This window comes from Colobus angolensis, unplaced genomic scaffold, assembly GCF_000951035.1.
Source record: "Colobus angolensis palliatus isolate OR3802 unplaced genomic scaffold, Cang.pa_1.0 Scaffold53, whole genome shotgun sequence".
Taxonomy (NCBI): domain Eukaryota; kingdom Metazoa; phylum Chordata; class Mammalia; order Primates; family Cercopithecidae; genus Colobus; species Colobus angolensis.
The window spans coordinates 12,369,082-12,387,901 of NW_012118821.1; the positions used below are offsets into that span (position 1 = coordinate 12,369,082).

At 45.5% G+C, this 18,820-nt stretch overlaps 1 protein-coding gene across 1 annotated transcript in view; it reads right to left on the reverse strand.

The window, feature by feature from the left end:
• SNTG2 (syntrophin, gamma 2) overlaps positions 1-18,820 on the reverse strand; it is a 243,436-nt gene that overhangs the window by 32,525 nt on the left and 192,091 nt on the right. Inside the window, exon 14 of the mRNA XM_011960963.1 lies at positions 4,638-4,730. Coding sequence (XP_011816353.1) covers positions 4,638-4,730 — 93 coding nt within the window. The remainder of the gene's footprint in view (positions 1-4,637; positions 4,731-18,820) is intronic.

An 18,820-nucleotide genomic window follows, 5' to 3' on the forward strand; every position in this document is an offset into this window, starting at 1 on the left:
AGTGGAAGGTGACACTTCCTCTGTAACGCAGTCCGATTGTTAACATAACTGACAGTGGAAGGTGACACTTCCTCTGTAATGCAGTCCGATTGTTAACACACCGACAATGGAGGGTAATCCTTGAATCCTTCATGGTGGAGGTGCCATGGGCAGTACCAGGCAACTCCATGACACCAGGGACTTTGAGGTACTCTCAGTTCAAACTTGATTCATTTCTTGGTGTTTTCCAGGGAGCTGTGGAGACACTTGCCACTCCTCCTCATCAGGCCAAAGCCAAGTCTGCACTTTGTCTCCCACAACAAACAATTCCTTTTCAGCTTTTAAAAACGGATCTTTTTGTTCCTCTCCATCAACCTTAACTCAGTCCCACAGGAATCCTGTTCCCAGCTAAGGACTAGGCTCCATGGGGGCCAGGGCAGCACCAGGACACTCTTGTGAGGGTCTGCACTGATCACCCTGAATACAGAATCGTAATTTGCTGTGGTATGGGGAGTGACCTGGTGGTACAGTTAGAATAGAAGTTGCCATTTAGAGACAAGGCTAGCTTTTCATTGTGCCCCCAAGAGCAAGTAAATCCTGTGGTGGTTCTACCTCTCCAGCAGCTCTCAGTCCTACATGTGCGACCGGGCCCCATCCTGAGCCCTGTGGAGGCTGAGGGCTCAGGCAGGACCCCTCCCGGACCCAGGTTGTTGCCAGGTTGGTGCCTGGTGTGCACCCAGGGTCAGTCTCCGCTTCTCTCACACCTCTGTGGGTTCTATTCGTGTTGATATTCTCTCCCACTTCTGATAAATTACATGGAATAGGAGGGAAGTCAGTGCTAATCCAGAGACCAAGAAGAGGATGTGGACGTCACGCAGAGCCCCTACCGGCCTGGAGTGCGCTTGGACAGGGCAGGTGACCTGCCTGTGTGGGGCAGGGACGCCCTCCATCTCTAGCAGCTAGGAGAGTGTTCTAATTTATCCTCTTTAATTAAAAAAAATACTTTCCATCTAGAGATTTAGGCCATATAGATTACATAATGGTCTTCTCATTTATTTTGTAAGTGCAAAAAATATGTTCATGGTCAAACACATTTTTGTTTTCCTGCTTAACTCTTTTCTCAACGTTGAAAATAGATAGTTGATGGTTAATGGATTCAGGCTTGGAAATAATTGCTTGTCTTTCTCCAGCAAGCCGAGGTGGGCAATCAAGAAATTTGACCACACACAGGCTTCGAAGCAGGATGTCCCAGCAGATGAGTTGGGTTGGCCTCCCAAGTCCAGAACCTCTTTCCTTGAAAGAGTTTGGTGAATAGGCATTGCTGCCATGTCATGGTCTAGTTTTGACCCAGAAATAATACACAAATGTCCTGAGTTAACAGTATAGTGTGGTGTAAAAGTGCTAATTGTCTTGTGAATATGAGCACGGTAACTCCCAAACAAAATATTTGTAGCCACATAATCTATTTGATTTTTTTTCTAATAACTAATACAGAGGGCACATGGGCACTGGAGAAAACAACATTTTAAATAATTATTTAAAAGCATTTCATATTCGATGATATTTACTTTCATAATTGTTTCATATCATTCATCATATTGATGTTGTTATCAATATACAAATAATTGGAAGCCTATTGATGCCAAACTTACAAATGTCCTCCAACACTGACATGAGTGACAAGATGCCACATAAAGCAAAATTATCAACATTTTATGAATTTACAACTCATTGGTTTATCCTTCATAGTTAAGGTGGGAAAGCTTCCCTTCAAAAAATATTAATTCAAATATTGTGAATTCTATAATAAACCCAAGTAAACTACAAGGAACAAATGTTTATGTTGTCATGCGCTATTTTCATGTTGAACTGCTGTCTGAGTGGACTCAACAAACCAGTGTTAGGCCAGAACTCCTTGAAATAAAGAAATAATCCCAAGAAAAATGTGAGGTCCAGTGCTCTCCTTCAAAGGAAAATAGGTCAGCAGGTCAGGGCCTCTGAGCCTCAGATTCAGACCACAAAAAGGCATCTTCATTGAATCTTTACACAAAGTTGACCTAGAGTGGAGAGGACAGCGAGCAGAAGAGACCCTCAGCTGAGGAGGCGACAAGTTCCTCCCTGGAAGGAGAGTGAGCGGGAGGAGGGCTGGAGCCGGCCAGGCCACCTGCCCAGCACGCAGGAGGGCCCTGGACTGCCTGCATGCTTACTCTAGCACTGCCCAGGTCATTTTGGGTGAGGGATACCCACTCTGTCAAACAGAAAGAGGCACTAAAGGCTGTAGACAAATGGGCTTTGATTATAGGAGCTCAGCTGAGTTGGACGGTCTGGTTACCAGGAGTTTAAAACACTGCTGCTTTACCAAAGGGCTCACAACTGCATTTTGCACAGCATTAAGAAACAAATTACAGCTATTTTAAAAGTTGACTGCATTAATTTTAGGGCTGACTCTGGAGATAGTTCTGTCTGAAATGATAGGAAGTGCCCTGTGAGGCCCCAAGCCCAGCTCTGCCTGACTGTGCCTGGCATCATTCCCACGCCAGGGAAATGGGAAGAGGCTCCGGGAAAGGCCCTTGAGGAGGAAAGGCACAGGGCAGCCCAGGAAGAAAGGAAACTCACCGGGGAAACGAAGGTAGGAAATGTGTCATCACGTTGAGCAACAGCCTGGAAACTCACAAACATCGCTCCCACCCCGAGAGCCCCGCGGCCACTCCAGGTGAAAATCAGCCCCTGCAGGTACAAGGCTCAGGGCTTGGCTAAACGTGGTGATGGATGTTCTTTTCATTTTTGCAGACTCAGTTGGATCTTCCTATGGTCAGACCTTCTGGCAGAATCACGACGGGGAGACTCGTGACTTCTGGACACTGTGCTGAGCCCCGGGCATGGGTGAGAGGTGCTGGCTGGGAAGGGCCTATAAGTACATTACCCACAGCACCACAGGCACAGAGAGACGCCCCTGGTGAATGCTGACCCAGGCAACGGGGACGGTGGGCCAGTGTTTCTCTCCTGGAAAGGAGGAGCTCCCAGGCTCCTTCCAGAGGAGGGACACACAGGACCCCAGGGGCTGCAGTGAGGGGGCTATGCAAACCTGCTCTAAGGCAGACTTTGGAGTCTCCCCTCAGATTACCTGGAATACTTCATTACTTCAAAAACAGAGCAAGAAGCAGAAGTTACAAATCAGGTGTTCTATTTAAGAAGCTGTATGGAGGGTTTGTCCTTACGCTTGAACAGTTGCTTCATGACCTCCCTTATCTCAGAAGGACATGCACAGTGAGGTTATACAGATCTGGCTTCCAAATAATATTCAGAGCAAGTCACCTAGCCTGGAACCGGCAGGTCCATAGGGCAGGGCAGGGACAGTGGGAAAAACACCTAAGCAGAACCGGGAAGCTACTTCCCACTCTGTGACTTTAGGGTCCATAGAATTATGAACCTGGACGCTGGACGGCAGATGTGGAATCCCTTCTTATTCAGCGCTTATGCAAATATGTGCTATTGTCATTACAAACATGGTAGGTGCCCTTAGAGGGGAACAATGACCCCATTAAGTTTTCTGGCCCTGGAATTCTGTAAAGGAAATAGCCCATGGCCCTAGCCGGGGTTTCTCAACTTCCACACTATTGACCAGTAGGCCCCGAAGATGCCCTGTGCAGGGCCCTGTGCCCCGAGCAGCATCCCTGGGCTCCACCCTCCAGGTGCCCTGGATATCAGCAGAAGCCGCCACCAAGTCCTGACAATAGAAAATGTCTCCAGACATGTCCAAGTGTCCCTCGGGGGCAAAACCTCCAGTTTGAGACCCTGCCCAGGAAGGGGTTTTTGTCTTGCTTTTTGTGGAGAGGCCACGCAGTGAGGGTGGCTTCTCAGAAAGAAGGCGCAGTTCCCAGTGCTCAGTAACCTACAGATTCAATGACCAATTCACTGCAGAGAGCACCCAAAGGTTCCTGAACACGGAAGTCAGGAAATGACGATGAGAAAACGAACGGGGCTCTATTTTGTAAAGGGGATGCTGCCTGATTCGGGATTGCTAATAAAAGACAATTAGGTCTTTCAACTCAATTTGTTGAAAATTTTTTTTAACCACCATATTTATCCTACCAACACTTTCCATTTCGTTCATTCTTAATTAACACAGAGAGTAGGTTTTGAAAAACATTATATGACAAAACAGTGGATTGTCCTCGCAAAGCATTTCCTTAACACTTATGTAGTTAGGAGAATACTCAGATGCGGGTGGAAATGGGTCTCACTCCCTTCCTAACGGCAGCTGTATATTCTTGGCATGTGCCCTCCATAAATTCCCCCAGGCACAGGCGCTGTTCACGGTTACCATGAATGTTCAGGTGGAAGGCAGGCAACGAGGAGTGTTTTTTTCAAAGCATTTACTCAAGTGTTGTGGGTCCCTCCTTAGCAGCGGCATCTTCAACTTCCCTGTCCACCCAACTGACCCTGCTGCGGATCCTGCTGGCCAGACACCCTCAGGGCTTGTGGAAACCCTGGGTCCCTGAGCTATCAGAAAAAAAGACGACAGTCTATGAAAGCATGGCCTCTGCACAACACACAATCCAGCAGGGGTGGTGGAGACAGGCCTGAGTGTTAACGTCCACGGAATGTAACCAAGCACATGGCAACGGGGCGGCATGGACGCCTGCTCGGCCTCTTACCTTTGTCTTACTCTCAAAACAGGTAAATCCCAACGCGAAATCCACCGTGAAACACAGCATCTCTCCTTGCCAGCTGCACATGTATGTTCTGGACTAGAAAAAAGTATTAATTTTGAGAAAACATTCCTTAATAATGCTGTTTAACTTTAATTAAGTAGGTGCAATATTAACCCGTCTTTGGTCAAAAATTATAAAATGCTCTAACATGAAAGTGACAGGTAACGAAACAGGAGGAAGCAGGGTCAGGGCCCCGGGATACCCGCAGGAACAACTGTGTACAGGGAGTTCTTTCTTGCTTTTCGTCGAGAGGCAAATATTTCCAGCTCTGTGAGGGGGGATTGTTTGCTGGTACTGCTCTAACCCAGAACAAACGCACAGAGCCCAGCCAATCTCTATTCTCCAACGCGTGTTTGAAACCACAGTAAACCACTGAATTTTCCTCCCGCCAGCTCATTATACCTAGTGGGTAATATGCTCACTTTTCTTTGCATGAGGCCCACAGCATGTTCTGGCAGGAGCTAGACACAGCACTTCATGAGAAAATTCTGAAGAGCAGTATAATTCACAACATCACCAAGCAGCAGAACGGTACAGCGGGGATACCGCCAAAACACACAAAAATGACATCGGTCACACAGTGCGAGAACATCCCACCGCCGTGGATGGTTTGGGTGGAGGGCGGCCTGGACCAGCACGTGACACTCCTGAGGGGAAGCCTGGGCTCTCTGCCCCTGGTCTCTGCCCCGAAGGTCTCTGGGCTTCAGGCTGCGGAGCCTGTGAACACCTGCCAGTGCACTCGCAGCCATGTTGGGTGAAAGCGAGATTTGTGCTTTAAATGTGTTCATGCGACTCAAGACAAAAGAAGCATGAACCCTAATAACTTGGTAGAAGTTATTTTTAACAATCTCTGTAATAAATCTGCAGGTAAAATGTTTCCATTTAGAAGAGAATTGGAGCCATTGATTTGAGTTGGATAAACAGAGCCGTGGGTTCTGGGCCTGTCTCTGAGCCAGGGTGGGCACGGCCCTCTGGCATCCAAACACGTTACTCTTGTGGGAAAGGGGTGCTTGATGCCTACACTCTCTCTCTTTCCCTCGTTTTCTCTCTCTCTCGCATACACACACACACACACACACAGTCACAGTGCACGGCTAACACCATATATACACACATACACAGAGTGCATCGTTTATACACCACACACAATGCACAGCTTGCACACCACACACACATACACACACAATGCATAGCTCACACACACACAGTGCACAGTTCACATACCACACACATACACAATGCACGGCTCACCCACCACAGACACAGACACACACACAGACACACAATGCATAGCTCACACACGCCCCCCCACACACAGAGCACATGGCTCACACACCACACACACAGAGCACACGACACGCACCACACGGTGTACGACTCTCACACCACACACACACATACCCCCACCCACCATGTGCGGCTCACACCCACACAGCCTGCAGGTCTCACACAGCATGCGGCTTACGCACACACACACACAGTTCAGGGCACACATACAGCACACAGCTCTCTGACACACGGTGCATGGCATACACACGTGCACACACACAGTTTGGCTCACAGCGCACTGCTCTGACACACACAGCATGTGGCTCACACACACACAGCGCATGGCCCACACACAGCACATGGCTGACACACACACAGTGTGGCCCACACACAGCACATGGCTGACAGTGCATGGGTTATACACTCAGACACACCCTGACCAAGGCGGGCTGGAGTCAGGCCTCAGATCTCAGGTCTCATTCCTGCCACGGCTCCACTCCATGGGCTGCCCACGCTGCCTGACAAGACCCATACTGCCCCCTGTGCCCGCTGTGCTCGGCCCTGTGGCTGCATAGCTTGGGAGGTTCTTCCTCACTTATCTCTTGTTCTGCTATTGTCCTTTTCCTGAATAGCTGACTGCGTGCCTTCAATATCTTCACACCTGTCAACCTTTCCTTAGAGATCGTCACAAACAGAGTAGCTCAAGTCCCTGCCTCTCCCCTCATAGGGACAGCAGGTGGCGGGGATGTGGTGGTGGGGATGGGGGGAGGGGGCAAAAGGCTGGAAGGACCCATCTGTCTTGGGCTTCACACAACTCCTGACCCTTCCATGATAACTGGGGGTCCAGCCAATACCACAACACAGCCAGTGGTCACGAATACTCTACACACCGTTGGCTTTGCGATGAGAATACGAATGCAGATCGCAGTGAGTAGTGGCTGAAAAGCACGGTCCCAGCCAGCTCCCCCTGCTCACCTTCCATGAATCTGACCCAGAGTGTGAGGAGGATTGAGGTTCTACGTGAAAGTCCACAGGAGGTGACATTTTCACAGCTCAGATTTGAAAGCTACTCAAGCTCTAGAATTTAAATCTAGTGATTATAAAATAGGAAATGAAAGTATTCCAAGGGTAATTGCTATATTTTATGTAGACTACATAGCTTTCATCATAGGATCTGTAGAAATTGTAAACATCAGTGGCTACTGCTGAATGGCAATGCACACACATTCAGTAATTATAGCCTATCTTTACGGCACAGGCCAAAGTTACTCCAGATGGCTACATAAGCACACAACATATTTGCATAATCTCCAAAGGGGCTTAGGATGCAGGAACCTCTGGCTACACAAAATCTCATTTTCAGAATTAATCAATCAATATCCTCCCAGACACATAGAAGTGTCTCATCATTTGCATTTTTAGAACTTGAAGGAATTTTTTAAAAAATCTGTTTCCTCATTACTGCTGTACATACAACTCCCACAAAACAGCTTTATCATAGAACTTTGCAAATACAATTCTTTCAACCTAGTGAATGAATGACATGTGGGATTATTTCCAGGCTTCCTCTATGTTTGCAATTCTCCCTTGATGTCTTGGAAGAAACTCTAACTGGCACACATGCCCCAAATCCTGAAGGAAGGGTTGCCTCATGGCCCACTTCCCGCATCAGAGGGAGTCTGGGAATGTTTATTTTTGTGTACTGGTTTCTTGAAAGACATCCTCATAGACTGCCCAGCACATTTTGATAAAATTAGTAATTTAAACATTTTCATGTAACTCAGGGAGAGAATATCCACATAATCCATTTGGTGTAGTCATTTGGAATTCTCCAAGATGTCAAGGCCACAGGAACAACTTACTAGGACAACATTTGATCTACTGATGAAATTACGGAGAAAAGGTATATGCAGAACACTTCATGGTTTGGCTGAAGATGGGACTGAACTTTATCTCCAGCACATTATATGGTGACCCATAGAAAAATGACCAATTGTAGACCACAGCTCTGGGCTTACAGCAAAGCTTCTGAATCAATTAATGGGTTCAAGAAAAAAAAAAAAAATTTCTAAGTACCTCCTTCCACAACTGACTGAAACGTAAAATAGATAGTTTCAGAACTTTTTATATGAAAATATCAAAAGCAGTCTTATTAATGAAAGCTTAAAGTAAATGGTTTTGAAGTTCAGCTTTTGGAATAAAATAAATCAAGAGCAATAGCACAGAGCAATCAATATTTACAGAAACTATCAAAAATATAAAGCACAGAATTACCTGAAGAGTTAAAAAAAAAGGAAAAGCACTAACAATACCAGAGATAAAACCATATATATACACACACACATATATATATTTATGTATATATATTTATACACACACACACACACACACATATATATATATATATTTTTTTTTTTTGAGACAGAGTTTTGCTCTTATTGCCCAGGCTGGAGTGCAACGGCGTGATCTCGACTCACTGCAACCTCCACCTCCCAGGTTCAAGTGATTCTCCTGCTTCAGCCTCCCGAGTAGCTGGGATTACAGGCATCCCCTACCACACTCGCCTAATTTTTGTATTTTTAGTAGAGATGGGGTTTTACCATGCTGACCAGGCTGCTCTCAAACTTCTGAACTCAGTGATACACCTGCCTAGGCCTCCCAAAGTGCTGGGATTACAGGCATGAACCACCACACCTGGCCAAGACAAGAAAGTGTTGGGATTACAGGAGTGAGCCACCGTGCTGGCCAAGACAAGATTTCTTTTCTGTGTTCTGAACACCAAGAACAAGATGCCACAGTCGTGCTGCTCAGGTGAGATGCTGTAACTTCAGGAGATGACAGGCAACTTGCCCCCTTTGATTTGTTCGTTTCCATTAAGGAAAAGGCTCTCCCAATAGTGGGCAGTAAAGCAAGCAGCCTGGAAAAGGAACTGGAGTCAGACATAAGAGAAATAACAGCAGGTGTGCATCTGCCAAGCGTAGGTCATCTAGTATTTTCTTGAAGATTTCGTGTCTGTATTCATGGAGAATATTGGTCTGCAGTTTATTTTCTGGAGTGTTTTTGACTGCTTTTGGTATAAGGGTAATGCTTGCTTCAAAAACTTGTGTTTCCTCCTTTTTTCTTCTAGAAGATATTATAGAGAAGATATTGGTGTTCTCTTTGACATTTGATAGAATTCTCCAGTGAAGTCATCTGAACTAAACATTTCATTCTGAAAGTTTTTAAGCCACAAATACAGTTTTCCTAGTAATGATAAGGCTCCCAAGACTACAGTGATGGAATTGTGGCAGTTTGTGGTTTACGAGGAAACAGTCTCTTCGGTTTAAGTTGCAAGATTTATATGTGTAGAGTTATTCGTTGTATTTTCATTATCCTGTCGAAGTTTACAGTCTGTAGTGATACCCCATTTCATTTATTATATTCTCAATTTTTGTCTTCTCTTTTTCTCCTCTTTTTTTGTGTCTTTCTTCTAAACATTTGCCAAATTTAATGATATCTTCAAAGAAACAGCTCTTTGTTTCACTGGGTTCCTCTGTTTTTCTGTTTTCGATTTTACTGATATCTGCCCTTCCCTGGGGTTTATTTTGCTCTTCCGTTTCTAGTTATTTGAGGCAGAAGCCTACAGGTTTTAGACATTTCCTCTTCTCTAATGAATGCATGCTGTTAATGCCGTAAATTTCCTGTGCAGCCCTGATTCAGCTGTGTCTCACAAACTCTGATATATTACAGGGTTCTCATTTTCATATCCTCATTATTTTTTTATTTGCCTTGAAACTGCATGTTTGACACATTGCTTATTTATAAGTGTGCAGTATCTAAGTGTTTGGAGAATTTCCTATTATCTTTCTGTGGTTGATTTCAAATTTGTTTCCATTTTAATTAGATAACATTCTTTGTACGTTTTCAGTTCTTACAAATTGGTTGATGCTTGTTTATGCCCCCAGATATGGCTGATCCTGCTAAAAGTTGCATGGACACTTGAAAATAATGTTTATTATCCTGTAGTATGTGGCGGGGGGATTCCATAAATATTTACTAGATTCTTTTAGTTGATGGTACTGTTGAATTCTTCTATATATTTGCTGATATTTTAGCTAGTTGTCTGTCAACTGTTGAGAAGGAGTGTTGAGGCCTTTCACCGTAATTGTAGATTTTTCTGTTATTTTTCAGTTCTCAGTTTTTGCTTCCCACAGTTTGCAGCCCCATTGTCTTGTGACTACTCACTTAGGATGGCTGGGTCTTCTCGGTGGACTGAGCCTCTTATCATTCTGTAACGCCACTCTCCCTGCATCTCGTCATTTTATTTTCTCTGAAGTCTCCTTTATCTGATAATAGAGCTACTCCTGCTTTCCTTTGATCAAGGTTACATGATTTATCTCTTTTTACTCATTTACTTTCAAACCATCTACATGGTTATCTTTGAAGTAAGTTTCTTCATTAGAGCTTGGTCATCTTGTTAATCTACTCTGCCAATCTCTGTTTCTTACTTGGTACATTTACACCATTTTCACTTCATGTAATTATTGATATCTTAGGGCTTAAGACTGATATTTTATTTTTTGTTTCCTGTCTTTGATTTCTCTGCTTTTTTTTCCTGCCTAACTGTAAGTTACTTAAACTTCTTTTTTTTTTCTGCATTCCAATTTATCTGTATTTTTTGAGTGTCTCTTTGGATGGCCTTTTTAGAGGTTGCTCTGGTTCTCTATACACAGTTGTATACACATTCTGTATACACAATGGTCACCCCTACATCAGTTTTCTTGAAGTACAGAAAACTCACTCCCCTTCAACTTCATTTTCCCTCCCCTGTTTATAGTATATATATTTCAAATAGTTTCTTCATATACATTTATAATCACATCAGACAGTGGTATTATTTTTGACCATAAAACATAATTTAGTAAACTCAGCTGGGTGAAGTGGCTCATGCCTGTAATCCCAGCACTTTGGAAGGCTGAGGTGGGAGGAGCACGAGGTCAGGAGATCGAGACCAGCCTGGCTAACATGATGAAACCCTGTCTCTACTAAACACAAACAATTAGCTGGGCATGGTGGCGCATGCCTGCAGTCTCAGCCACTCGGGAGGCTGAGGCAGGAGAATCTCTTGAACCCGGGAGGCGGAGGCTGCAGTGAGCTGAGATCACACCACTGCAGTCCAGCCTGGGCGACAGAGTGAGACTCTGCCTAAAAAGAAAAAAAGTAAGAAAACTCAGAAAGACAAGAAATGTCTGTGGTGCCACCTGCACTCTTGCTCACCATGGCCTTCCTTCCCTCCTGGTGTTCCCAGATCCCTTCTTTCATCATTTGATTTCTGTTTAGAGAACTTTCTCTATTCTTTTTGGGTAGATCTGCTGATACTAAACTCTCTTAATCTTTTTGTTTTTTAATCAGAAAATGTTTACATTCTTTTTAATTCCTGAAATGTATTTTCAAGCCAATAAAGGTTTCTGTGTGCCAGTTCTTTTCTTTCAGCACTTAAAACAATATTGGGACATTTCTTCTGGCTTCTTTAATAGTTTCTGATGAGAAAGACACTGTAATTTGAATCATTTTTCCTCCCTAAGTGCTATATATTATTTTTCTCAGGCTGCTTTCACGATTAGTTTTCTTTTTCTTTAGTTTTCATGAGCTTAATTGTAAAGATCTGGGTATGGAATTCTCTGGGCTTATTCTGTTTAGAGTTTGTTCAACTTCTGGAATATGTAGGTTTATGTCTCTAGCCAATTTGGGAAAGTTTGAGGCTGCAATATTTTTTGAGTACTTCTCAGTACTTCTTTTCTCATGGACTCCAGTGATACAGGTGTTATGCCTTAGTTACATCCTGCAGGTCCCCCTGGAGGACTGCACGGCGCGGCTGCAGACGGCAGCCAGGCCTCAGCAGGGCGCAGGGTGGGCAGCGGGAACCAGTGAGTAAGTGGACTCTGTGTAACTCTCCCTCAAACTGAGTAAGGTGCCATCCACTGAGAACTCCATGCATGTCACCTCTGGGGGATGCTGAGGCTTGAGCTGAGTGCCGTGAGCGCCCGGTGGGTCGAAAGCCATCCCATCTTAGCTTCAGGCTGTCGGTGGAGAATTTCCTCTCGCACACAATCAGCCTAATGACTCATCAAATCTTCTAGGGCTCTTGAGAAGCACAATCAGAGTTCCCTTAAATACCTTTGACTTAATTTTTGGACACCACTATAGAAAATGACACATGCTGCAGGAGCGAAAAATCCAGATAATAAAGATTAAAATAGCTTTTTACAGGACAATAGCTAGTAAACTTCATAAGGATGTGATAAAACAAAACATGGTATTAAATAGTACATTGAAGTTCATTTTCAAATATGTTAATCCACGCTCTCAACAAAAGCATTAAGATTAGCCTTTTAAGTATCATAGACAACAGGCACAAATGAAGGACTGGAATTAATGAAGAAGTTAAAGAAGCGATTCTGTTCATTAACAAAACAGGACACATGGAGCTGTTGGAAGCAACATCAGGATGGGGTGTGGGAAGGGAGAGAAATCACGTGGGCACAGGCAGCTCCGCTGGGGTAGACCGAAAGCCACCTTACAAGCAGGGGCTGGCACGGCCCAGGCGAGTCTCTGGTCAACGTGCACCCTGGGGCCGCAGCTTGTGTCCGGGGGAAACGCTGACCCACCCTGGGCTGTTGAGGGATCTTTCTGTTTTTATCGTGGGGTCAGTGAGCCCTGGGAGGCCAATGCTTTCTTCAATCTAAAGCAGACGGGATTGTGGAAGGAGACCTGCAGAAAACGCCTTAGCTAATGAAGAGCATCAGCCATGAGTGAACGGACTTTGAAAGGATTTCGACAGCTCTTCAGAGCAGTGATGGTAACAGTGCCCTCACTTAAGGCACCTTCTTGCATATCTGGAACTAGGCTAAGTGCCTTACACTGAATTCTCATGGTAAACTCATGAGATGGTGCTTTCATCCTCATTTTACAGATGACAGGTGGGGTTCGGGCAGGCACGCAGCTTGCCATATGCACAGAGGACAGGCCAGTCTCTCTGCCCCTGAGTCCTGACTGCTCATTTATCCAACACCACAGCCCAGCATTGCAGTTTGCTCCACATTTCTTGTGGGTTGGTGCACAGGGATGACTTGTGTCCCCCCAGAAGTCACGCTGGAGTCTTAGCCCCAGTATCGTATTTGGAAGTAGGCTCTTTGCAGAAGAGACCAAGGTGAGGCTGTGCTGGAGCACACGGGGTTCGAATCCCGTGACCAGTGATCTTCTGGGAAAAGGAGACAGAGACCCAGGGAGGAGAGCCAGGGTGGAGACCAGGGTGGAAGCTGGGGTGAGGAGCTGCAGATCGAGGAACGCCAGGGACTGCAGGAGCCACCCAAAGCGGGAAGAGGCAGGACGGATTCACCTGAACCTGAGAGTTCAGCCCTGCCAACCCTTTGATCTCGGAAACGAGAGGATACATTTCTGTTGTTTTAAGCCACTCAGTTTGCGGATGTTCCTTAGGGCAGTCCTGGGAAACATGCGCAGGGCTAGACCCGCAGGGCCAGGACTGGTGATGGACGTGGGTATTTCCACCGCCCAGAAAGCAGCAGTGCGGGGCGTGTTCCCGCCTCCGACCAGCCTGGGCAACATGGCAAAACCCCATCTCTACCAAAAATACAAAAAATTATCTGGGTGTGGTGGTGGGCATCTGTAATTCCAGCTACTCAGGAGGCTGAGACATGAGAATCTCTTGAGCCTGGGAGGCACAGGTTGCAGTGAGCAGAGATCATGCCACTGCACTCCAGCCTGGGTGACAGAGGTAGACTCTGTCTCTAAAAAACAAAACTACAAATAAATAAATGAATGAAATGTATGTAAAGTACACTATGCTGACATGCTAATAGATTGAAATGCTAGTGGCAGGGAGTGAAGATGCTGGGGGTGATGCCAGCACTTGGGCTTTCAAGCCAAGTAGAGATGATGGCAGAGAGCAGAGGACAGCCATGAGAAAGTCAGAAAATGATCAAGATGATCATGGAAAAGAGGCTAATGAAGGAGCCGTAATCAACAACGTCAAAGGCCAAAGCTGAAAGGAATCACGCGTAAGAGTAGACCAGGAGTCGAAAGTCAGATCTGTGTGGCTAGGGATGACCTGCAAATGCAGGGGCTGGGGGAGATGGAAGAGTAGGCAGGGGAAAGGCTGCATGTGTATGCACAGGTGTAAGTGTGTACACAGAAGTGGTTGTGGCATGAGCATATGTGAATATGTGCATGCAAGAATGTGCATGTGTGCAAGTGTGTGAGGTTGTCATGTTTACACACATTTTTATGAGTGTGCATGTGCGTGGGCATGCATGTAAGTGCATACGCATAATGTGAATGTGCACAAAAATTTGTGTATGTCTCTTCATGTGTGTGCTGTGCCCATGTGCATGTACACTTATGTGTGTGTGGTATGTGGGTGTGTGCGTGTGTGTGCAGTATGTGTACACATGCATGCATGGGCCTGTGTGCACATGTGAATGCATATGTGTCATGTGTGCACATGTCCATATATGTGCCTGTGTGTGTGAATGCGTAGGTGTGGGGTGTTTGTAGCCTGTTGGTGAGCTTGGGAAGGGGGTCATCTTGGAGCATAGCTGAGCACCATTAACTTTGTTAAATTTATGTTTTTGGTGACACAAATTTCTTCCTCAGACCTTCAGAGATTTACATGGTGTTTGCTGGATCTCAGACCTTGTGCCTGATGAAAAGTAGCAGAAATGAGACAACCAGAAACACTTTGCCCTAGGTGAGCTCTGCTCTGAGTGGTCTAGATATGATGTCAGATCTCCGCACAGAGATTAGTCTGTTTAGTTCACTGCAGGTTCTCCAAGGCCTAGAACATAAGTGCCACCCAGAAGACACTTGCTGAGTAAGCAAAAATAGCCAACTTGGATAGCATTTGCCATGTGCCAGGCACCACTGTAAGCCGTATAAATACCAATCACTCATAAATATCAAAGCAACTCTAGGGGATTAATTCTATTATCCTGTTTTCTAGAGAAGAAAACTGAGGCAAAGGCCTTTTTAAAAACTTGCCCAAGGTTCCAGGTGGTCAGGGTGGAAGCTAGGCTCACCCCAGGTGCTCTGCCCCGGGGCCAGGCTGTCCATCACGATGCTGTGCGGAATGCGTGAGTGAGGTGGGCAGTCTCAGGTCTTCAAGTCAACAGCTGGGAAGGCTTCTCCTTCCATTAATGCAGCCACAAAACAATGGATGGAAAAGGATGCACCTTATTTTTCACATGGAAATGCCGCTTGGGTCCTTTTCATGACGGCAGACTCTTCAGTGGTGGCCAGAGGGTGAAAACAACAGGTCACGCTGTCAGCGGGTGAAGCCGCTCCGTGGCCCCGGCCCACCGACGAGAACGGCGAGTGCTCACTGTCTGGCGCGTGCTATTCAGGGTTTCCTCGTTCAGCGTCATCATCAGGAGCATGTTCCACCGTCACTCTGCCACCTGCACTGAGCACTCTGGGGCCCCCCTGCTGCTGTTCTCCACCCCTGCTCAACTAGATGCAGCACCAAGCAATGTGTGGGCTGGGGCTCATTCCTCGAATAAAGGGGCATGTTCACAGTTCAGCTTCCCCATGAACAAGACACGTAGTGAACACGTTTAGAAACTGTCTGGTCAGAGCAGCACAGAGGTGAGGTGAGAAGGAAAAGCTGCCGGACTCGCCTCACCTCCAACTTCACTCAAGGTTGGCTCAGACAAAGGAGCATCTGCTGCATCCACAGAGGCCCTGGTGCCTCCTGCTGGACTATTTCTATTTCCAGTTACCAGCTTTTCTCTAAAGAAATTAAATTGTTCAAAAGTTTTAAAGTCTTTCCAACATTCCTTAAATGTGGATTAACAATTACTCATTGTTTAGACAGAAGGAAGGAATGAGGAACAAGGGGCAGGTGACTCAGCTGTGACTCCTCGGCGGGAAAAGCACAGAGTAAGCAAAGATGTTCTGCTCCCCGACCCAGAGCTCCTTCCAAACACACCTGCCTTTCTGTGAGCTTTGTGAGCTGTGTCCACCTGGAGGACAGACCTTCGCCAGACCCCTCGTTCTCAAAGAGTGAAGAGCCCACCGGGGAAGTGCCCAGGAATGTGCCTGCCTCCTTCAGTGAGCAAGTCATGACAACCACAGTGACACTCAGGTAAGCTGTTGACGAATGTTCTTCAGAGCAAGTGTGATGGTTAACAGAGTGTGAATTCAATCGGATTGAAGGGTGCAAAGTGTTGATCCTGGGTGTGTCTGTACAATATGCCCGCAGCAGAGACCAACACTGAGCCCTCGATATGGCACCATTCCTCAGAGTCACCAGCCAGCTCCCTGGTGGCAGGCTGATTATACTGGACCTCTTCCATCATGGAAAGGGCAGAGGTTTCTCCTCACTGGAATAGACACTTACTCTAAACATGGGTTTGCCTATCCTGCACGCAATGCATCTGCCAAGACCACCATCCGTGGACTCGCGGAATGCCTTATCCACCGTCAGGTATTCCACACAGCGTTGCCTCTGACCAAGGCACTCACTTTATGGCTGACAAAGTGCGGCAGAGGGCTCATGCTCATGGAATTCACTGGTCTTACCATGTTCCCCATCATCCTGAAACAGCCGGATTGACAGAACGGTGGGATGGCCTTTTGAAGTCACAATTACAACACAACTAGGTAACAACACTTTGCAGGGCTGGAGCAAAGTTCTCCAGAAGGCCATGTATGCTCTGAATCAGTGTCTGATATATGGTCCTGTTTCTCCCATAGCCAGGATTCACGGATCCAAGAGTCAAGGGGTGGAAGTGGAAGTGGCACCACTTACCAACACCCCTCATGATCCACTAGCAAAATTTCTGTTTCCAGTTCCCTCGACATTATGTTCTGCTGTCCTAGAGGTCTTAGTTCCAGAGGGAGGAATGCTGCCACCAGGACACACAAGGGCAATTCCATTAAACTGGAAGTTAAAATTGCCACCTGGACACTTTGGGCTCCTCCTACCTTTAAGTCAACAGGCTAAGAAGGGAGTTACAGTGTTGGCTGGGATGATTGACCCAGACTAAGATGAAATCAGTCTACTACTCCACAACGGAGGTAAGGAAGAGTATGCAAGGATTACAGGAGCTCCATTAGGGCATTTCTTAGTATTACCACGCCTTGTGATTAAGGTCAATGGGAAACTATAACAGCCCAATCCAGGCAGGACTACAAATGGTCCAGACCCTTCAGGAATGAAGGTTTGGGTCACTCCACCAGGAAAAAAAACACGACCTGCTGAGGTGCTTGCTGAAGGCAAAGGGAATACAGAATGGGTAGTAGAAGAAGGAAGTCATCAATACCAGCTACGACCATGGGACCAGCTGCAGAAATGGGGATGGTAATGGTCATGAGCATTTCTTCCTTCTTTTGTTAGAAACACACTTGTGCATGTATACACTTGTACTAAGAAAATATCTTCATTTCTTTTTTCCTTTATCATGTGACATAAGATTTATTGACTTCATATAAGCATTTAAGTATTGTTAACTTTGTGTAATAGTAATTGGGTTGGGGATTGGTGCGTTTCCAGTTGTACCAAAGATAGTTGTATTATATTAGGTGTAATTATGACATGATTGTCTTTATTTGAAGATTATATATAATCTCAGGAGATGTGTATGGGTTCAAGTCGACAAGGGGTGGACTTATGATGGTTAATACTGAGTGTCAACTTGATTGGATTGAAGGATGCAAAATATTGATCCTGAATGTTGCTATGAGGGTGTTGGTAAAGGAGATGAACATCTGAGTCAGTGGGCTGGGAAAGGCAGACCCGCCCTTATTCTGGGTGAGCATCATCTAATCAGCTACCAGCATGGCTAGAATATAAAGCAGGCAGAAAAATGTGAAAAGTCTAGATTGGCCTAGCCTCCCAGCCCACATCTTTCTCCCACGCTGGATGCTTCCTGCCTTCAAATGTCGGACTTCATGCTCTTCAGCTTTGGGACTCAGACTGGCTTCCTTGCTCCTCAGCGTGCAGATGGCCTGCTGTGGGATCTTGTGATCATGTGAGTTAGTAATACTTAATAAACTCCCATATATACATATATATCATATTTATATATTTATATAGAGTTATAAAACTAATATGATATATATATACATAATCTCCTGTTAATTCTGTGCCTGTAGAGAACCCTGACTAAAACAGTAAGTATAAGCTTTCCTACAACCTGACACATAGCCAATGTGCAATAAATGTTTGAGTTTATGATTAATAAGCAAAACTGAATATCTTAGTTATAAACACAAACGTCTGTTTTAGAAACATAATATGGTTCCAGTATTTACAATTGGTGATTTGGTTGACATCAGCTTCAGTTTTCTACTTGTTTTGTATAAACATATGTTTAAGTGAAATTTTAAAAGGTAAGGCCAATTTAATCTTGCCTTACTCAGAGAAAACATGACATGCTTTACCAGGGCCCCATACGCCAACTGAAAACACAGCTGGTTTGGAGTCTACATCAAAGGGAAATAGATGGTGAAAAATGTATTCTCTTTTCAGGTGGTTTTGTAAGTTTTTTGAGGGGTGCCTGACTGTGATGCATTGGAGACTCTGGGGTTCCAAAGAAAAACAAGAGAGAGTCTCCATGCCATCACCGAGCTGGCATCCCAGAAAAATGCTGGGCTTGGGGTTCTCACACTTTGCCAGGTTCAGTTGGCTGCCGCCTTCCTATCAGCACCCGTCAGAATCAGAGCAGCTAAAAGCTGGAGAGAGAGGGAACGTTACAATGTGAACAATTAATAAAAGCTAATTTGCTCTTCCCAGGATGGGAGTGTTCACTGAAGGATTAGATTAGCCCTGAAACAAATGAGGGAGCAGAAATAGAAACATT